The following is a 21,951-nucleotide window of genomic DNA, read 5'->3' on the forward strand; positions in this document are numbered from 1 at the left end:
TACATTCTCAAAAAACTCCAATAGATTTGTCAAACACTATTCATTTAACCTTTCATAAAACCGCGTTGACTCTGCCTAATTATATTATGATTTTCTAAATGTCCTGTTAATATGTCCTTAATAATGGATTCTAGCATTTTCTCTACTACTGATGTCAGGCTAACTGGCCTGTAGTTCCCTGTTCTCCCTCCTTTCTTGAGTAGCGGGGTTGTATTTGCTACCTTCCAATCCACAGGGACCGCTCTAGAATCTATAACTATAACTATAACTTGTGTGGAACTGGCATTTTAATTGAGCACTTTTATAGATATATTGTAGCTAGAAATAACGTCTCGACACATTTTATCAGAAAAGAGAAATTATGTTGCTTGACCTCTAGTCTTAATGTTCTAGACAAAATAGGCTTGCATGGCCTTTTTGGCGAGTTAAAGGCTGCAGAACTAAAATACAGATTGTAATTTTCACATATGACAAGATGAGGATTTCTGTATTTTTTAATGAATTGTTATACAGGGTAAATGCATTTTTTACAATAGCCAGAGATAAAATGGAAACTGCCTTTCATGACTAAATTTCAGACCATTTTTCTGCAAAACTGAAGCCAGGTTGTTTTGATCTGTAAATTAGTTTGGGTACAGAGGCTATGTTGTGAGTGTTAATTAATGGTACTTAGTCATAGCATTGACAGGTCCTGGGTGAACAGACAATGTGGAAACATCTGCTTGTCATTTATTCTATGTAGTGATGATCACTATTGCAGCATTGACCTTTGGCTGTATGACTTGGCTCTGTCTCCAAGGAATCTTTGAACTGAAGTAAATGATGGAGACTTTTCAATCGCTTTAGTCTGAACTCTGAAGTTTGTGTGCCGACATAGGGTTTTGTTTCAACCATGCACACTATCAAGTCATTGAATGTATCGAAAGACTGCTTCATCTGAAATTTCTCATCACGTAACAAACTGTAGAAGAAATGCGTTCTAGAAGAGTATTTCAACCCCTTATCAACTGATATTATCTTTGTTTTAAGTATTGTACTTTTAGTTTCATGTTGTATTTTCTGTATTACAGCACTTGTAAATAAATTTGACTAAGTTAGCAAGAACTTGACAGTTTGATATTTATCAAATTTTGGAGAAGGCAAAAGAATGTGATTGCCATCTCACATGATCTCAAGTACACTACACCATAATTAAGCGGTAATTGTGGTACATTATCCCACTCATAGGGTTCAGGTTAATGGAAACTGCCTTTCTGCTATGCGCACAATGACTTTTGTATTTATATCTCACTTCTTTTAACAGAAAAATTCCCAAAAAGTTTGAGGTGTAATCAAAAAAAAATGGACACTGAGCCAAAGGAGGAATTATTAGCAGGGATGCCCAAAAGCTTGGTTTTAAGGAACTGAGAGGAGGAGACCGAAGTGGAAATTTAGGGAGGGAATTCCAGAGCGTGGAGTCTAGGTGACTGAAAGCATGACTACCAACAGTGGGCAAAGGGAGGGGGAAATACAGATGAGTGGAGAAGTTGAAGGGGGAAGGGAGTTCAGTGTTGGGAGAAAACCTGACCTGCAATTAGGTTCTTCCCCGATCAATCAAAAAAGTCTTTTAACATTTTAAGAGAACTGGCTGAAATTTAACTTGATAAATGCAATATATGTTCATAAGCTTCAAAATTATTTGACAGTCTTGCTTCAAAAAGTGCAAATGCTGTCAAAGTTATGAATGATTGTTTGTTTTAATATTAGTCATTTTAGAAAGCTCTATTTATTGTTTTCACTTCTCTGATTACATTTTTAGGGAAGGCAAAGTTAAGAAGAAACCCAAGGTGCTTCCTCCTCTAAACAAACGTACAAAAAGAAACACAAAACACAAGAAAAAACGCAGACCGCACAGAAAAGTGAAAGCTAGCCAAAACCAGATATCTGAAATAACAGCTGAATCCCATTGGCCTGGAGGATCTCAAGAGCAGCACACATCTGAATGTGAAGATGACCTTTCAAATGAAGAGCACAGTGATGCAGAGGATATCATTGTAACTGATTTGGTGTCTACACTGAGAGATTCTCAAGATAGTATTGGAGCACCAGTTGAGAAAATTCTTAATTGCAAAAGATTTGACGATAAGGATGAAGTATTTTCTATCGAAGAAAATGTGTTTGTATCAATATATGAACCAGTTGGTACAGGAGATTTTAAAATGGCAGATGTTTTGTCTGTGGAGTCATATGACATACATATAAATCTACTAGAAGATTATGATAGAATAACTAATGAGGATTTTTCAGATGTAGAAAATAGTTTACTTTTATCTGATAGTCACCAGGAATTAGATCAGAGTCATGATTCTTTAGTGAAGAATTATATTTCTGTGACAGATACAGTAGCTGATAAAGCGAATCTTGTAATCTTGCCACAGAAATATTTTATTTGTATAAGTAAAAAAACCATTACTGATGCGGTCCAGTATCAGTCTGCAATTGGAAGTACATTTAAAGAAGCATTAGTGTATGTTGAAGGACAGGAGAGAGTGAAGACCCTAGTTTTGGAAGATGATGCTGATGACTATAAAAGAAAGGAAGAGGCCAATCTAAATTGGAATAGAAATTTCTTAACCAATTTATTGGAGGAAAAAAAAATTGCTAGTTGGGGATGTTGTGATTGGCCTGTAGATAACAAATATAGGCCTTGTGAGCAGAGACAAAAGAGAGACTGTAGATTCAGACACAGAGATGCTTCTGTTAATAAGAAAAATGAGAACAATAAAAATCAGGCTGAAAAATTGTTGCATAAGGAAACTGCTCAGCAAAACCCATTGGCTAGTAGTGCATTTTGTCAAAGTTCAACAGAAAACATTTCTCAAGGAAATGATTATGTTCTGCAACTGTGTCCTCAAGGTAACTCTTCCACAGCACAATGTGTGGCAAATCAATTTGCATCCTCTAATATTCTTTCTGAGACAACTGATGGCACGAAAGAAACAAAAAGTTTTTGCATTGGCAAATCAGTTAATGAAACTGGTAAAGAGGCAACCTTGATACTGCAAGATTCATTTTATAATCCACCATTAGTCAAGATAAATTACAGAAGAAAATCCAAAAGATTTTACAGATTAGCACCTACTTTTCAGCTTCCTCGAGAGATACCAGTGGATTCAAAAGGAAGCAGAAGGAAAGAATTGTTAACTGAGATTAAACCAATGAACTGTATATCAACTGATGACATCTTTCAGCGTGAAGTGACAAGTTTAAACCTTAGTATGAAGGAAAATATAGGAACATGCCAAGGAAAACTGGAACAAATTGCTGTTGAGGGCTCTCAATTTGTAAACCGATTCTGTGAAACCATTAAATTGAGCAAAATAATCAATAATGAAGTAAAGAAGGAAGGTAGCCAAGAGGACAACGTGCCAAAGCAGGGACTTGATGGTTCTTCCAGTGTGGAATCATTGCATACCCTCAAACATGAAACAATGCATAATAATGTGCTTCCAGGTCCATCACATGAAACAGGTGATTATATTGTTACTACTTCAATGAATATATTAAGACTTGAGCAAAACTTTGTTTTCACAGGAAAGACAGTTTTGGTATGTTTTCCTTTAGCAAACATTTCCAGATCTTCTGAAACTTTATTTTCCTATGTAGACAGCATGAAGAAAGAAGGTAATTTGTCCCAGTTTGATGAGCAGTATGGTGCATCACTCTGCAATCCATGTGTTGGCTATGAACTAGCAGAAAAATCAATGCAAGATGATGAACAAGACCTTCTGATGTTCCCAGAAAAATGCCCTTTTCTTGAGATGCAGTTATCACTTGAATTTGCATTGCAGCTTGTTGAGTTGTTTGGGTCTCCTGGTATTGACCCCGGTAAGTTGAAACAAAATAAATTAGTAAAGCATGTTTTTCTTTCTTCTCCTATTCCCTCCATCATCTTTTATCAATCCATAATTTTCTGACTTATGCAATTCTTTTGCAATGTATGTACGTATTTATTAAATTGATTAAAAGTTAAGTGCATTTATTTCATATTTTAATATTCAAGTGATATTTTATGCTAGCATTTATAGGTAAGTAAAAGAAAGCAAGGTTCAACTATTCAAATTACATAGTTTAATCCCAGGGGTCTGCCATCTGTCCGTTTCCTCTGTCAACAAAAACCTTTAGAAAATACAATTCAACAAACTCCATCATGTTTTGAAGATGGCAACACAAGTCAATGTGAAAATGACCTATCCATTGCTCCTGTGAATCCCTTAACAAGTTGATGTCTTGTAAGATACTCCAACAAATGTTATCCTATTTATAACTTTTTTGTTTTAAATTTCATCAGGATAACAAATATAATTTGAGTGCATTTATGTCATAATCTCCATCTTAGAGCGGCTGCAAAAGAAAGCCATGGAGGTCTTCTGAAATAAATGGCTAACTTTTTTCTCAAACATAATTATTCTGTACAAAAAGAAAAAAGAAGTTCTCTCACACACTAGAAGTGGCCAACCAATGTCCCCTGAGTTACATGCACTGTCCTGTGGGCTGTGTTGTGGCTCTTTGAAACCTTAGGGACATCTGCACCAGAAACCATTATAAACTCTCTCATTTATATTCAATACATTAAATAGCTGCCTGAATTGTTTCAAGTGTAAGTATATGTCCAATCATTCTCAGCAACAGATGGCTGATGATTTTTCCAATGAAGGAGCATAATTAGAAGAACAAACAGTAAGTTAGAAATTTTTTTTCATGGACTATTAAACCTTATATTGCGTTCATGGGGGAATTGAATGCTTTACCATAAGTGGCTAATGAGGCAGGGATTATAACATCATTTAAAATGGAATTGGATAAGTATTTGTAAAGGGGGAAGTAGAAGAAGTGGGATAAGAGCAAATAGCTCAATTTTAAGAGCTAGCATTGGCACAATTGTGATGAGGCAAATGGTCTCCTCTGTCCTATAATTTCCACCATTTCCAGCTCGGGTAACTTGTTCACCTCCAGTTTTATTAGATGGCTGAAAGCTCATGTTTGAGCTTTTGTAATTTAAAGAGACTTAAGATTCTCAATTGATAAAGTGCCCAAGTTGAAATTTAAAATCTGGGACACCTCCAAACCAAACAGATGATTTTTGGTTAAAGAAGGTAGTTGTTGTCCATCTTTATTTGGGTTGTGTACAAACATATTCCTGTACAATAACTGGCTACTCATTTCTTGGATTCTCATTCTATTGGTAGAGACAGCCATGAACTATGTGCAGTGAATGGAGGGTATAACTCTGGTTTAGAAGAACCATGTATCCAAATGTGGTATTTGAGTATGCTGCCATGGGACGATCTTGATGTAATTTTGTTAAAAATGTTACTGTTAAGTTAAATGAAGCTCACAAAGGATTAGATTTACAGAACAGCTCAGCTAGGAAATTATTCAGATGAAGATTCTGAACCAGAGGGCTTTAGATAATGAAAGTTTAGAGATCCCAGTGAACGTTCACCCTCATTTAAGGTGAGGATGTTTCTATTTGTGATCCCAGTATGAGTTGGTTGACAAACCTAATGGCAAAGCTCTAAAAGAGGGATGAGCTGGAGTCTCTGCACTCCCACTTGCTGCAACTTGTATAGGAGACAAGAGACACTTGGGCAGTCTATCAGCTTTCAAACGGGAAACTGAGAGGTGTTGGCCTGGGCTTGAAGCTGGAAAATAAAATGTAGGAGTTCAATTTTTGTGGTTTGAAGCTGTCTAGGAAGAAAGGTAATGCCAAAAACGTGCAAATTAGCCCTTGAAAAGAGAGAGGGTACATAGTTGATTATTTTTTTTCTCATATTTGAGGAGAGAATTGAGATTAAGTGGAGAAAATGGGATTTGCTTTGACTGTTCTGTATGTTTACTTGCTGTCTATAAAATAAAGCAGTTTATTGATTCACATGAGGCTTCATCTCACTAATGTTTCTTCCTACTGCAAGATTGAATAAGTGCACGTGAAGTATGTATAAAAGGACACAAGGGTGTCCTACTATATCCCTGGGCTACACTATTGTATAATTAGGAACTGGGCAGTACAGGCAAGACGTTCAAACCCCTTACAACAAACAACAACAACAACTTGCATTTATATAGCACCTTTAATGCAGTAAAATTTCCCAAGGTGCTTCACAGGAGCATTATCAAACAAAATTTGACACTGAGCCACATAAGGAGGTATCAGGGCAGTGACCAGAAACTTGATCAAAAAGGTAGGTTTTAAGGAGCGTCTTGAAAGAAGAGAGAGAGGTAGAGAGGCGGAGAGGTTTAGGGAAGGAATTCTAGAGCTAAGAGCCTAGGCAGCTGAAGGCACCAATGGTGGAGTGATTAAAATCAGGGATGTGCAAGAGGCAAGAATTGGAGGAGCGCAGAGATGTCGGTGGGTTGTAGGGCTGGAGGAGGTTGCAGAGATGGGGAGGTGCGAGGCCATATAGGGATTTGAGCACAAGGATGAGAATTTTTAAATCAAGGCGTTCCCACACCGGGAGCCAATATAGGTCCGTAGCACAGGGGTGATGGGAGAATGGGACTTGGTGCGAGTTAGAATACAGGCAGCAAAGTTTTGGATGAGCTCAAGTTTATGGAGGGTGGAAGATGGAAGGCCAGCCAGGAGGGCATTGGAATAGTACAGTCTGGAGGTAACAAAGGCATGAATAAGGGTTTCATCAGCAGATGAACTGAGGCAGGGGTTACCAGCGCTACTGTCCTGAAAAAATAGCTAAAGTAGACTCAAAATTTGTAACACCATGTTTCGAACTACTGTGAGATATTTGTGGATTTGTTAAATGAACTTTACCATTTAACTTTAATGTAGTGGATTATTTTTCTAGCTCTTGAGCTTTGGGAGTTTGATCACAGCTGACATAGTCCAGTAGTCGGTGGAAGTCTCAAATTATCCAATATATTTGAAAGGTGCTGCATTTATTCAAGAAGCTGATCTTGACCTCCAATAATCTGAATTAACTTTGACAGGCTCATTATATATCAAATACAAGTTTTTAATTATCTTTTATCCTAATCCTTTGTGTATTACTGTGGTATTCTGGAGATCAAAGACAAGCATGAATGAATTATGATTTGTTACTTTGTAAAATACATTTAAAATGTAATTTTGCATTATAGAAAATATGGACATGAATTAGTTTCTCCATCTTCTTTTAGACTTTTTATTGCCCGAAGACTGCAAAGTTCATTTAGACAAGCAAATAACAAAAATGATCCATTCACAGTGGAAGAAGTCTGTGGAGGCAAGTTTTTTTTAAAATTGCAGTTTATCTGTTTTCAAAGTGAGGTCAAATTATGAAGTTCTAGATGTTTAAATGTTACTTTGTACAGGAAGTAAAATATATTGGTGATAGCAGTAATTGATAACTTTGTAATGCCACTGCTTGATATTTTTAGACCATTTCACCCATTTTCTACCATTTTTGTATCTACATGTTATGGGGTGTATCATGTACTGCAAGTACAGCACAATGCATTTCATCATTCTGCATCCTTCACACACCATAGGAATTTGTCCAATCTTGGTTGGTTCTGGGGAACCACATGCTCAGAATGCCCTTGTACTGTATCTTGACATCATGCTGGGTAGTAGCTTGTGGCCACTTGGCCCCATCTTGTATAAAGCCCCAGACTTGTGTCAGAAATGAGTGCACCTACAATCGTGATTTCTGGACTTCCAGAGCAGATCCTGTAGCTTCCAACATCTTTAAGGAACAATAATACAGTCTTGGTGCATACTGACTTTTTTATTTATTAATATGTTAGCCTTGGCTCAGTGGTAGCGCTCTCATTTCTGAGTCAGAAGGTCATGGATTTCAGCCCCACTTCAGGTACTTGAGCAGGTAAATGCAGTGCTGAGGGAGTGCTGCACTGTTGAGGCTATTTGGAGAATATTTCTCTCTTTTGCTAGGATTTAAAGAAGGAACTTTCATTTACAAAGCACCAACTGTACTGATAGGTTAGTAAATTCAGCAGCCAATTTGCACACAGCAAGGTCCCACAAACAGGCAATGAGATGATACTGGATTTAGTGATGAGTAACAAACCAGAATTAGTTCACAATCTGATGCTAAGGGAACATCTTGGTAATGACCAAAATATGATTAAATTTGATACTAGGTTTGAGAGGGAGAGTAACAAACCAATGTTTTAAATTTAAGTAAGGCGAACTTTGAAGGGCTGAAACATAAATTGACTTACAGTAAACTGGGCTGAACTGTTAATGGGTAAACCTTACAGACAAACAGTGGGTTTTCAAGTATTTAAAGTATTTGTTACAATACAAAACTAGTACATACCATTAAATGGCAGAAACTCCACTTGTGCAGTTAAGCATGGTCAACAAATGATGTAAGAGACAGTATCAAGCTAAAAGAAAAGGCTTGCACAGCTGCAGGGAAAAGTGGAAATCCAGCACACTGGGAGAGCTATAACAGAGCAAGAAAGGGGTACAAAAAGGGAATATGAAAGAACTTGCAAGGGGTATCAAGGCAACAGCAAAAGCTTTTGTAAATATATTGAGAGTGAGTGGTTAGGAGAGTTGTGGGCCCATTGAAGACACATGCAGATGAAACTACTAATGGACAATAAGGCAATGGCAGACTAATTAAATAAATGCTTTATATCTGTTTTCACCGGAGGAAGAGGACAAAATACTAGCAGTACAAAGGAATGTTAAAAATAAATCAAGGGGAGAAACTTAGTGGATTTAATATAAGTAAAAAAAATAAAATGGTATTAGAGAAAATAATGGAACTTAAGATAGACAAATCTCTAGGAACTGATAGTTTCAACCCCATGGTATTAAAAGAAATAGGTGAGGACGTTAGATGTGTTTGTCATAATTTTCCAAAGCTCTTTAGATTCTAGATTGTGCCCTTGGACTGGAAAATTGTAAATGTCATTCCATTATTTAAGAGAAGGAGGGAGAACCTGGAAAACTATCGACCTGTCAGTTTAACTTCAATTATGGGGAAGTTACTGGAATCTATTATCAGCGATAGGATGACCTTGGCACTTGGACAAGTGTGAGCATGTCAAAGAGAATAAGTATAGATTTGTGACTGGTGAGGGAACTAGACCAATCGAGTTGAATGTTTTGAGGAGGTTGTTAACAAGGTGGATAGGGGAGTGTCTATGGATGTTGACTATATGGAGTTCCGGAGGCATTTGATAATCATAGAATGATTACAGCATGGAAGGAGGCCATTCGGCCCAAAGAGTCCGTGCCAGCTCTATGCAAGAGCAATCCAGCTAGTCCCACTCCCCCACCCTTTCCCTGTAGCCCTACAATTTTTTTCCCTTCAAGTACTTATCCAATTCCCTTTTGAAGGCCATGATAGAATCTGCCTCCACCACCGCCTTGGGCAGTGCATTCCAGAACTCGTTGTGTTTAATAAAAAAAAATAATAATTTTTTCCTCATGTCACCTTTTTTTTTGCCGATCCCCTTAAATCTATGTCTGCTGGTCCTTGACCCTTCCGCCAATGGGAACACTTTCTCTCTCTCTCGCTCTCTCTCTCTCTCTCTACTCTGTCTAGACCCTTCATGATTTTGAATACCTCTGTCAAATCTCCTCGCAACCGTCTCTGTTCCAAGGAGAACAACCCCAGCTTCTCCAGTCTATCCATGTAACCAAAGTCCCTCATCCCTGGAATCATTCTAGTAAATCTCTTCTGCACCCTTTCTAAGGCCTTCACATCTTTCCTGAAGTGCGGAGCCCAGAACTGGACACAATACTCCAGTTGTGGCCGAACCAGTGTTTTATAAAGGTTCATCATGACTTCCTCTACTCAATGCCTCTATGCCTCTATTTATAAAGCCCAGGATCCCATCTGCTTTTTTATCCACTTTCTCAACTTGCCCTGCCACCTTCAACGAATTGTGCACATATACCCCCAGATCTCTCTGTTTTTGTACCCCTTTTAGAGTTATGACCTCTATATTGCCTCTCCTCGTTCTTCCTACAGAAATGTATCACTTTGCATTTTTCTGCATTCAATTTCATCTGCCACGTGTCCGCCCATGCCACCAGCCTGTCCACATCCTTTTGAAGTCTATCGCTATCCTCCTCACTCTTTACTACCCTTCCAAGTTTTGTATCATCTGCAAATTTGCAAACTGTGCCCTGTACACCCAAGTCCAAGCCATTAATATATATCAAAAAAAAATTGAGCACAAGAGATTATTAGCAAAAATAAATGCACATGGAATTAGAGGTAACCTTGTGACATGGGTTGGTAATTGGCTGGGAGGTAGGAGACTGATAATAGGGATGGCAGGATGTGTCAAGTGCTGTTCCACAGGGATCTGTACTGGGTCATGTTTTTCACCATATATATCAATGACTTGGATGAAGGAATAGAGAGTTGTATATTCAGATTTGCGGATGACAGCAAGTTAGGAGGCACAGTAAGTTGTGTAGATGGGAGCAAGAAGTTACAAAGGGACATAGGTTAAGTGAGTGGGCAAAACTGTGGCAGATGGAGTTCAATGTGGGGAAGTGTGAGGTCATCCACTTTAGATCCAAGAAAGACAAATCAGAATATTTTCGTAATGGTGAGAGACTAGGAACTGTGGAGGAGCTGAGATTAGGAAGTTCAACTGCACAAATCACTAAAAACTAGTGCACAGGTACAAAAAGTAATCAATAATGGCTAATGAAATGTTGTCCTTTATTTCAAGGGGGCTGGAATACAAAAGTGAGGAAGTTATACTTCAGTTGTACAGAGTCTTAGTCAAGCCCTATCTGGAGTACTGCATTCAGTTTTAAGCACCACACCTCAGGAAAGATATATTGACCTTGGAGGGGGCACAGTGCAGATTCACCAGAATGATAACGGGGCTTAACTTATTAAAGTAAAAGGACAGGTTGCATAAACTTGGCTTGTATTCCCTTGAGTTTAGAAAGTTGAGGGGTGATCTAATTGAGGTATTTAAAATGATGAAGGGATTTGATAGAGTAGATACAGAGATACTATTTCCTCTGGAGGATTCCAGAACAAGAGCACAATCTTAAAATTAGAGCTAGGCCATTCAGGAGTGAAATCAGGAAGCAGTTTTTTCATACAATAGGTAGTGAAAATCTCGAATTCTCTCCCTGTAGATCAGGGCTGTATAATTCCTGGCAATAGATAACGATGGAAAGAGAATTTTTGAGAACATTTTTAACCATTCACTGGGATCAGATCAGGCAGCAGTAGAAATATTAGATGCTGCTCTGTCACAGAGTATGGCTGCACCTCTCAGCCCTACACTGGAAACTGCAGCAATAGCTTTGCCATTTACCTTTTGGATGGGAAAGATAATTATTTCTAAAGATGTTTTGGCAATCGGGTGCAGAGTTTATTAGGATATTTTAAATGGATCTTCAAAGCATTTAGGACACAATGGGATGGACCATAGGAGTTCTGTCGAGTTACAAAGACCTTTTAGGACATTTTTGTTCCAGGTATGTTCAAGACTAGTCTTTTTGTAGTCGAGGAATTTTGGATGCCTTGTGCCAAGCCATTCTGGTGCACCAGAGTAGGTGTCACTTTGCACAATTACAGTGGCATATGGTATAACTACCTCAGATTTTTGAACTCTAGGAGCTATTAGCCTCTTAATTTGTCTTGGGAAAGCAGGGCTTTTCAAATGTATTCCCCTTGAGCAATCATGAAGATTTCTTTCCTGCTTCATTATTATCCCCATAGTGGGATCTCAGAAAGCTAAACCAACAAGAAATAAATAAAAATTTTCAATAAGTATTCATCCAGTGCCCCAGAGATTAGTTAGTAGCAACATGTCTTACGGTGATTGAAATTTTTCAGGCTCTATTTCTGGGAAATATCAGTATAGATTGCACCTCTTCAATGTAGCTATGCACCTTTGTATGCAGCATCTCCTTGTGTGCCCTTATTTCGACCACTGTCTAGTCATATCTCCCAATCAAGATTGCTTGATGGGCAACTCTATAAGTAGTCAGTACTTTCCAGGGATTGGGCTTCATAGCCAATCGTGGAAAGTCTTAGCTGGGTCAAATATAGAACTTATTATTTTGGTGCAGTTTTGCAAGGTTAGGGTTTCTGAAGTCTCTTCAGATAAGTTCAGATATTTAGAGATCTTGGGAAATTTTCCCTTCTGAAAATCTGCTCCCACCACCACCCCGGCTCTCTTCCCCGTTTCGAGTAAATATTGGGATCCTTATATCTCCTCCAAAGGAGGAATCATGTATTTTGTGTTGGGCTTTTTTTTGGGTACGAGGGTTGGTGGCTGCAGCCATCTTCGTGGTTGCCGATGCCGAGACCCTTCCAATTATATCTACTGAAATAGTAATTTCTCCCCCACGTCATCTTTGTCAGATGCAGTTCAAATAGACTGAGAGTCAGCTCAGGGGAAATGGCACTTTATGAGCAGGCCTATTGCTTTATGATTAAGTTGGATTCTGCTTTTATTACATGAGGTGCTGGAATTTTTGTAAGTGTTTTGGAGGTCACTCATCACAATTCCATCTATTTTGTATTGCAAAAGCACAGACCAGTAGCCTTGCCTATAAGGCATTCCTCTTCTGTCAGTTTGTCTGAAGCTGGTGACGGCGATGGATCCCTGAGGTTGAGAGGTGCATTGCAAAGAGAATTGGGTAATTGCTAGCTTGAGACATGTTGCTGTGCATTTGAACAGACAATGCCATGGTCACCTGTTAATGTTAGCAGGAAAACTCTCATGCACTTGGCCAGATGCAGAACAGCTGAAATGCTATGGCATATTCCCATCAGCTTAGCTGAGATGGACATTACACAATGGATGTCCTCCGTTGCCTCACAACACATCTGCACAAATAAGTATGGAGTTCATATACCTATAACAATAACAACTTACATTTATATATCACCTTTAACATAGGAAAAAGTACCAAGGCACATCACAGAGCCATAATCAGACAAAAGCGCTGAGCTAAAAGAGGGGATATTAGAGAGGTGACCAAAAGCTTGATCAAAGAGATTGGTTTTAAGGACCGTCTTAAAGGAGGAGAGGAATGTGGGGAAGTATAGGGGTTTAGGGAGGTAATTCCGCAACACGGGGCCTAGACAACTGAAGGTACAGCCGCCAATGGTAGGGTAAAGGAAATAGAAATGCACAAAAGGCCAGAGTGAGAAGATCGTAGAGTGGGGGAGTCCAGAACTAGGGGCCATAAATATAAGATAGTCACTAATAAATCCAATAGGAAATTCAGGAGAAACTACTTTACCCAAAAAGTGGTAAGAATGTAGAACTCGCTACCACAAGGAGCAGTTGAGGTGACTAGCATTGATGCATTTAAGGGGAAGCCAGATAAACAAGTGAGGGAGAAAGGAATAGATGGATATGCTGATAGGGTTAGATGAAGAGGGGTGGGAGGAGACACATGTGGAGCATAAATGCCGGCATAGACCAAGTGGGCCGAATGGCCTATTTCTGTGCTGTAGACTCTTTATGTAATTCTATGAACAGAGTTCTGGGGGAAGGTTATAGTGCTGTTGAAGGCTTCAAAGATAGGGAGGGACGAGGCCATAAAGGGATTTTAAACACAATAATGAGAATTTTAAATTGGTGGCGTTGGGGAACTGGTGCAGGTGGTGGTGTGTGTCAGCTTCACGTCGGACTTGAGCGGTCCGAATCGCTCCCACTCCCTGGGCTCTAGACCTTGGACTTATTTGGGGGTTGTGACAAAGTGCAGCAGACAACTGTTTTTGGTGCAAGAAACTTTGACCTTTATTCAAGAGAGGAAATACAACACAACAATCTTAACACTAATAAAATGGGGAACACTTCAGTACACACGAGAGAAATTACAGTAGAAAGATACCTCACCCCTCCCAATCCCACTGTACTAGCTAGGTTGGACTCTAAAGGGCCAGAGATAATGCTCACCAAACGAAACCTTGACAGTAATTCACCCAGAGGTAAGTCAGAAATAGATTGTAGAGTGGAAACTTTGCGGATCTTTGGTTTTCTCCTGAGTTAGTTTTCTTTGGTCGCGGTGGCTCAATATTACCCGGTTGGTTGGTGGTAATATTCGGTTGGTTGTTTCGTAAGGCCCTTGTTGCCGCGAGGTGTCTGATGGTCACTGGGGCTGTTGCTCTGGTTTCTTCTTGTGTGTCGGCCTGCTTCTAGAGCTGCTTTCTAGAGCTGCTGACCTTCCCTGTCAAACTGCTTTCCCCTCGCCTTGTTGTTTGCTGGAAACTGCTCTTCTTTCCATACACAGGCAGAGCCAGGGAGAGGGAGAGGGAGATTTCCAGTTTCCACTTGTGGATGTCTCTTACAATTGGCCTTCGACACTTTTTTAAAAAAAAACTTTGTCTGTTTAAACAGTTCTTACAATGTCTTTAAGAATCTTTGATGGCTTTTTGATGGTCCCTCATCATGTTGCCATTGCTTCTCCCGACGGGTCATTGTTAATTCCGATTTGCTGATCACCTGGTACACAGGCTTCCTTTTGTATCCAACGTCCTAGGTGTTGATAGGTTTTGCATTTAAACAAAAAGATGGCCCCACCATGTCTGGAGCAGTTGCCTCTTTCAATGGCTGACTGTCTTTCAAATTCGTGCTGAGTGTCGACCACCTGCTGTCGGTTTTGCATTAAAACAGAGACATGTCGAAGCATTAATTCTCCAAAGTTCCACGGTATGTGTGTTGTTGATTTCGTCTGGTGACCTCTCACCTTTCCTTCCATTTTAGGATTATAGTCAATGGCCAAAGTTTTCCCATACTCAGTTTAAAACCTTTACTCTGCAGCAGCTCCAGCAATTCGGCCAGTAGCGGGCCATGCTCCCCGACTGAGTTAGTAAACGAGCAGGTCGTCTACATACTGCACCAATTGCCTGGGCTGACTGAAGCCCTTTAAACTGTTTGCCATGCACTGGTGAAAGATGCTGGGGCTGTTATGAAAACCTTGCGGCAAGCAGTTCCAAGTATACTGTTGCCCTTTAAAAGTAAAAGCGAACTTATACTGATCTTCCCTCCTCAAGGGGATCGACCAAAACCCATTCGAAATATCCAGCACCGTGAACGTAGTCGCAGATGCTGGAATGCTTCCGATGAGGTCGGCAACTGCTGCCACTGTGGGGGCACACGCGGGGATATTGCTGTTGAGCACCCGATAGTCCACCGTGGCTCTCCATGAATTGTCCGGTTTCTTGACCGGCCAAAGCGGAGAATTAACATGGGTGGCTATGGGCCTCAGCACTCCCTGCTGCACCGACGAGGATATGGCCATCTCCATATCGGGCTCTGCTTCTCTAGGAAAGTTATACTGCTTCTGAGGCCAGGCCATGGGGTCCCCGTCTACCCTGATCTCAAACCCGGTGACCCTCCCGCAGTCGTGTTTGTGCGTGGCGAACGCAGCTAGGTGAGCCTGCACGAATGCTTTAAATTCCTCCGGGACACCCTCCATCATGAGCCCGAGGTCGTAACCTCCTTTCGGCTTCACAGTACACAGGGATCCCTTCCCTTCTTTTCCTGGGATAACTACCACGCCATTCTCCTCACCCGTGTCGGCTCCCCAAAGGCAATGGTTGCGGAGATCCACGAGGATCCCGTGGCCCACGATGAAGTTGGCCCCTAGGATCCCCTTTCCTCCCTCCACTTCCCACCTCCCACTTGGTTTGGAGTGGGCCCAGGCGGATTGAGAGCAGCTTGGAGAATGCTCCCGCCTGTTCCTTGCCGGTGAACCCCGATAGAATGTATGGAACTCCTCTAGACAGAGGTGAGGTGGTGGGATTAGCTGTGTGGATCACGGTCCATGATGCCCCCGTATCCAGCAGATAAGTCCCTTTAACCTTCTCTACCTCCATCTGCAAGAGCAGTCTCTTCCATCATACCGGAGAGCACACAGGTAGACAGGCTGCGCGGGCTCTAGTCAGTTCAGGGCGTTGTCAGAGGGGGCTGAGTGAGCTACCACACCAGTAGTGGCTGCTATTTTTCCCTGGCTGGCCATAAAAGATCGCATGGCCCCAAAAAATGACTCCATGGCAGCGGGGGCAATTCCTGTCTCTGCCTCCCCCATCGCTGCCTTTTGGGCTGGGGCGGTGGGATTCTTTCCCTTGGTGTCCTTCCAGGGGTTTTTACAATCTTTGCACCAGTGGCTGTCCTTCCCGCACCCATAGCAGTTTAACTTAGCCTGGGCGGGACGATTCCCTTCCTGGTGCCATTCCCTTTTATGCTGGGCCTCTGGTTTAACCTCATGGACTTTCCCCTTGGGTTGGGGCGTCTCGATACCCCTGATATTTTTAAATGCTATCGTGAGCTGGCGGATCACCGTTTCCTCGGTGGTCTGGGGGTTACGGGGGTCAAACCAGACCGCAGCTCGAGTTCGAATTTGGGGCAGGCAGTTTGCCATGAGACAGCGGAGCCAGTGGGCTGATTGATCTCTGTCCAGGAATGCCCACCCTGGCATTCCCGGGCATGCGCTCCGGTAGACTGGCCACTGCCTGTCTGCGAACGCCTGTGGGGACTCCCCGAGGAGCTGTACCGTTTTTTCCACCCGGGCGAACGGACTCCCGTCATTGAGTCCCATGGCCTCTAATATCTCATCCCTTAACTCCTCATAATCTTTCTGCCCCCTTTTGCACTCATCTGATAAGGTTTGGAGGAGGTCACCCCGCAGAGAAAACAGCATTTTTGCTTGTTCTGCTTCATCGCAGTCATTAACGCACGCTGCCTGCTCTATCTCACTGAAGTGTAGAGAGGGGTCTCCCTTCACTGTAAGCTTAGGGATATGGCTAACCACGGCTCTGAGCTGTGGGGTGCCATGCGGCACTACAAACTGGTTCTGGATGGCCCCTAGATCCCCGCCATCGGCGGGCGGGCCGTACCTTTGTTGTCGGAGGGGGTACACTGGCCCCGGTCCTGGTCTATCTACCAGGGCTTGCTGGGTCTCCCCTAATGCTTCATCCTCCACCCCCCCCCCCACCTTGCTGCCAGACCTTCTGAAAACTCGGGGCTATGGGTGGTGGCCGTGAAGCCTCTGGTTCCCTAACCAGTGTCATTCTGGGAGCTGCCTGTGGGACTTCCCTGCTTGGGTTGCTGGTAAAATCTGACTGGCCCGCCGTCGGGCTAATGAGGCATACCATGCCCTTCGCCCTTGCTAAGGCCATGCCCAAGCTTTCTATTTCTTGCCTGCAGCGGCCATGATCTGCGTCTTCAAACCTCTGGGCGCAGGCCAGCTTATATGCTGCCTTTACCTCACCTACTTTCTCCTCCTGCTCTTTTAGTTCTTGCGTGAGGCTGTGGATCTTACCTATTAACCTAACCTCACTGCCTCTCGTCTCTCTGACCTGGTATTCCAGATGTTCCATTCTACCTCTAGCGCTACTTTTGAGCTCAGCGATCTGGTATTCCAGGCGCTCTACCTTTGCCTGGTGGTCCCTTGCCATCTGCGCCCTTTCTTGGCTTAGCGCCGCTACCCCTTTCTCTTCCGCTGCTGTCTTTTCCTGCAATTCTCGGGTCAACTGCTTAATCTTGGCTGCTGGCGCTGCTACAGCACGGTCTAGTACTAAGACCTGCTTTTTAAAACACAAGAGCCAGACCGCCTTCTCGATACCATTCTTATACTGTTTACTTGCTGTCCACTGGATGGCTGCATCTATGGGACGCTCGGCCTTTAACATATCGCCCACCCATTTTTTCGCGATATTTATCTTGCCGCACACGTAGGTAGACAACCTTTCCTCCATTGTGGATTCCTCTTCCGCACCACTGTCTGCCTTGTTACACACTTTCGCCTGAGCTCCCATCTGGGTCGCCATTCTGTAGGGGGTGGTGGTGTGTGTCAGCTTCACCTGACTTCTGAGCGGTCCGAATTGCTCCCACTCCCTGGGTTCTAGACCTTGGACTTATTTGGGGGTTGTGACAAAGTGCAGCAGACAACCGGTTTTGGTGCAAGAAACTTTGACCTTTATTCAAGAGAGGAAATACAACACAACAATCTTAACACTAATAAAATGGGGAACACTTCAGTACACACGAGAGAAATTACAGTAGAAAGATACCTCACCCCTCCCAATCCCACTGTACTAGCTAGGTTGGACTCTAAAGGGCCAGAGATAATGCTCACCAAATGAAACCTTGACAGTAATTCACCCAGAGGTAAGTCAGAAATAGATTGTAGAGTGGAAACTTTGCGGATCTTTGGTTTTCTCCTGAGTTAGTTTTCTTTGGTCGCAGTGGCTCAATATTACCCGGTTGGTTGGTGGTAATATTCGGTTGGTTGTTTCGTAAGGCCCTTGTTGCCGCGAGGTGTCTGATGTGTCGGCCTGCTTCTAGAGCTGCTGACCTTCCCTGTCAAACTGCTTTCCCCTCGCCTTGTTGTTTGCTGGAAACTGCTCTTCTTTCCATACACAGGCAGAGCCAGGGAGAGGGAGAGGGAGATTTCCAGTTTCCACTTGTGGATGTCTCTTACAATTGGCCTTCGACACTTTTTAAAAAAAACTTTGTCTGTTTAAACAGTTCTTACAATGTCTTTAAGAATCTTTGATGGCTTTTTGATGGTCCCTCATCATGTTGCCATTGCTTCTCCCGACGGGTCATTGTTAATTCCGATTTGCTGATCACAGGCTTCCTTTTGTATCCAACGTCCTAGGTGTTGATAGGTTTTGCATTTAAACAAAAAGATGGCCCCACCATGTCTGGAGCAGTTGCCTCTTTCAATGGCTGACTGTCTTTCAAATTCGTGCTGAGTGTCGACCACCTGCTGTCGGTTTTGCATTAAAACAGAGACATGTCTGAAGCATTAATTCTCCAAAGTTCCACGGTATGTGTGTTGTTGATTTCGTCTGGTGACCTCTCACCTTTCCTTCCATTTTAGGATTATAGTCAATGGCCAAAGTTTTCCCATACTCAGGGTTTTTTTTAGCGTTTTTCTCCGAGTTTTGGGGTTCTGTGAATTTTGAGAATTTAACACTGGGAGCCAATGTAGGTCAGCAAGGACGGTGATGATAGGTGAGCGGGACCTTGTGCAGGATAGGATATGTGCAGCAGAGTTTGAATGAGCTGAACTTTACAGAGGGTGGAGGATGGGAGGCTGGCCAGGAGAACTTTGGAATAGTTGAGTCTGACGATGACAAAGGCATGGATAAGGGTTTCAGCCATTAGGTAACTTTTTTCTACTCCAAGACAAAAGGGCACATCTGCTTGGATGCTGGATGACTTTTTTTCTATCGTGTTTCTGTATATATTTTCTTTGTTTCCCCTGATCCCAAAAGTGCTGTGGAAACACACTGAGTGAAACTCGTCACAACTTAGGTTGAACAAATTCCAGCAGTGTATAAAGGATGTTTTCATTCGAAGAAAGACAAAGACTTTGGAGGACAGATGATTTACTTCAAATCAGAAAAATGTTTAATTGAATTAAAATGTATGACCTTTTGCTGTTTTAGGAAAGGCTGAAACAAATTTCATTGATGGGTCCCAACACCTTCAAAGGTGAGTTCTTCAGTTATTCTTGGAATGGATAAATTGATATTTTTCTTCTAATAAAAATTGAAAATCCAATTTTCTTTTAAATGCTATTTGTTTGCTGTGAATTTTTGTTTTTATTACTGATTTAAGATGAAGAGATTGTGGTGCTGAGTAATGATGTGCAGCTCGTGTCAGCATTAGATACAGCCCAGTCAACTATAGAGGAGGATAGATCCCTAATTAGATACAGCCCAGTCAACTATAGAGGAGGATAGATCCCTAATTAGATTCAGCCCAGTCAACTGTAGAGGAGGATAGATCCCTAATTAGGTACCTTTACCCTCCCCCCACTGCCCCCCCCCCCCCCCACCAACCCCAGAAGAACATTTCCATCACATTAACGTTCCTTGTTCTCCTTCCAAGTTTTAATTCTGACTTGAGTGGATTTGTGATCCCAATTTACGTCCAATAGAAACCTAATGTGAAACAGGCCAGATTAATTTCATTTAGTACTCTTACAGTTCTCAGAGAAGATGCTTGCACCCCAAGAGATTCAATTGCACCTTAAGTCAGGGGCCAGTGGTAAAAGAGTACTTACTATGGTTTTATCCAGATCCAGCAAGTGACTAAATTGTACTGCCGATACTTTCTTTTGCAGTATTGTAATTTTCAGGTCCATGTATCTGTAAATAGTGACTTGGCACCTCAGGAATTTTGCTCGGCCGTTAATATACTTGTCACAGGAGTCATCCTGTGAAAGTTTTTCTTTTTCCAGTATTATATTTTGAAGCCAAAATATGCAATCACCAATGTGCGCATCACGTTCCATGTATCTTTTTGAATATTTACCCACGCATAGCAAACATAATGGTAAACACTGTGCATTCTGTACATAAGCTCAGTAGAAGTGGAAATCAGATTTACAGTAATGCTTGCATTTATATAGCACTTTATGCCAAAACATCTCAATGATTTACACAACAAATTCATGATTTTTTTTGGAGTACAGTGATTGTTTGTTTATTTATGGAGATGCAAACAGCAGCCTTTCTGCACTAGTAATAATCTGATGGCCAACCAAAACACCAAAAAACAGACCAAGAAAATTGGGGGAAATCCCTGCTCTTTAATGCGATGGAATGTTTAATGCTGAGTTGTTGGTGCTGCCCTTTAGATGAGACATTAAACCCATGCCCCATCTACCTGCTCAGGTGTGCATTAAAGATCCAGATATGATAAGACACTAAAATGCAAGTTTGTTCTTCAACTTTCACCCAAGGGAATGCATCTTTGACAGTGCAGCACTGCCTCAGTACCTCACTGCAGTGTTATTCTAAATTATGCACTCAAAGCCTTGTATCAAGTTTGAGCCCACAAACTTATAACCCAGAGTCAAGAGTGCTACTAGCTGAGTCTGGCTGGTGCTGGTATTTTCATATGCATGCTAAAGAAAAGGCTAGAAAAGATTGTTTCAGTAATCTGTACCTGATCTAGTGAAGAGCTTGCACACACACTATCGTGCTGTAAACTTCTATGGTTTGATCATGAATTGGGAGGATAGTAGGTAGAGAATTGATGCTCCCTACTCACATTTCAAGATAGATTCCATTTATTGACTGTTTCTAATATACTTTTATCTAACCCTTTGTCGTTGTAAATTGCAGAAGATTCTTATTAATTCAATAATCTGATCAATTTATACATAATCCATGACAATTGACATTCTTTTCCGTTGTGCATCTGGCCGGAAGGTGGCATGACATTCTACAATATTCAAGATATAAATGGAGAGATTCATCAGGAGCCTGATCACGAAGCTGAAGAAAAATCATCAGCTGTGTTGGATTCATATCCTGACACAGATTTGAGTAGTGAAGAAGACTTGAAGCCAACAGGCAATGATGATTTAGTTGCACTTTCATCTGATACACAGTTGCATACAGCTTGAAAAAATTTCACGAAGTAATGAGACCATCCCAGGAGCAAAAGGTAGGCTGGCCATTTAAAAAAAAATTATATCTTGATCTCATTAAAGAATAAGAGGAAGAAAATAAAGATTATTTGACCTTTTGAGTTTAGAGGGGCAGGGTTCTATCAGTCTGTGATACTGACCCTGTTGCTATCCAGGAAGGACTCCAATTTGAAAACACACTGGGTGCATTTTTTAAAATTCATTCATGGGATGTGGGCGTCGCTGGCAAGGCCGGCATTTATTGCTCATCCCTAATTGCCCTTGAGAAGGTGGTGGTGAGCCGCCTTCTTGAACCGCTGCAGTCCGTGTGGTGAAGGTTCTCCCACAGTGCTGTTTGGAAGGGAGTTCCAGGATTTTGACCCAGCAACAATGAAGGAACGGCGATATATTTCCAAGTCGGGATGGTGTGTGACTTGGAGGGAAACGTGCAGGTGGTGTTCCCATGTGCCTGCTGCTCTTGTCTTTCTAGGTGGTAGAGGTCGTGGGTTTGGGAGGTGCTGTCGAGGAGCCTTGGCAAGTTGCTGCAGTGCATCCTGTGGATGGTA

At 41.8% G+C, this 21,951-nt stretch overlaps 1 protein-coding gene across 3 annotated transcripts in view; it reads left to right on the top strand.

Annotated features, from left to right (window-relative positions):
• LOC137322837 (uncharacterized) overlaps positions 1 to 21,951 on the top strand; it is an 85,663-nt gene that overhangs the window by 57,365 nt on the left and 6,347 nt on the right. For all 3 annotated transcript variants that reach the window (XR_010963241.1, XM_067985961.1, XM_067985960.1), the window contains exons 7-11: positions 1,799 to 3,510; positions 3,646 to 3,867; positions 7,174 to 7,259; positions 19,413 to 19,458; positions 21,186 to 21,423. Coding sequence is in view for 2 of the 3 variants with exons in the window: in XM_067985961.1 (XP_067842062.1) it covers positions 1,799 to 3,510; positions 3,646 to 3,867; positions 7,174 to 7,259; positions 19,413 to 19,458; positions 21,186 to 21,382 (2,263 nt within the window). In the remaining variant the exon portion in view is untranslated. The remainder of the gene's footprint in view (positions 1 to 1,798; positions 3,511 to 3,645; positions 3,868 to 7,173; positions 7,260 to 19,412; positions 19,459 to 21,185; positions 21,424 to 21,951) is intronic.

The sequence above is a fragment of the Heptranchias perlo genome, chromosome 6, assembly GCF_035084215.1.
Source record: "Heptranchias perlo isolate sHepPer1 chromosome 6, sHepPer1.hap1, whole genome shotgun sequence".
Taxonomy (NCBI): Eukaryota; Metazoa; Chordata; class Chondrichthyes; order Hexanchiformes; family Hexanchidae; genus Heptranchias; species Heptranchias perlo.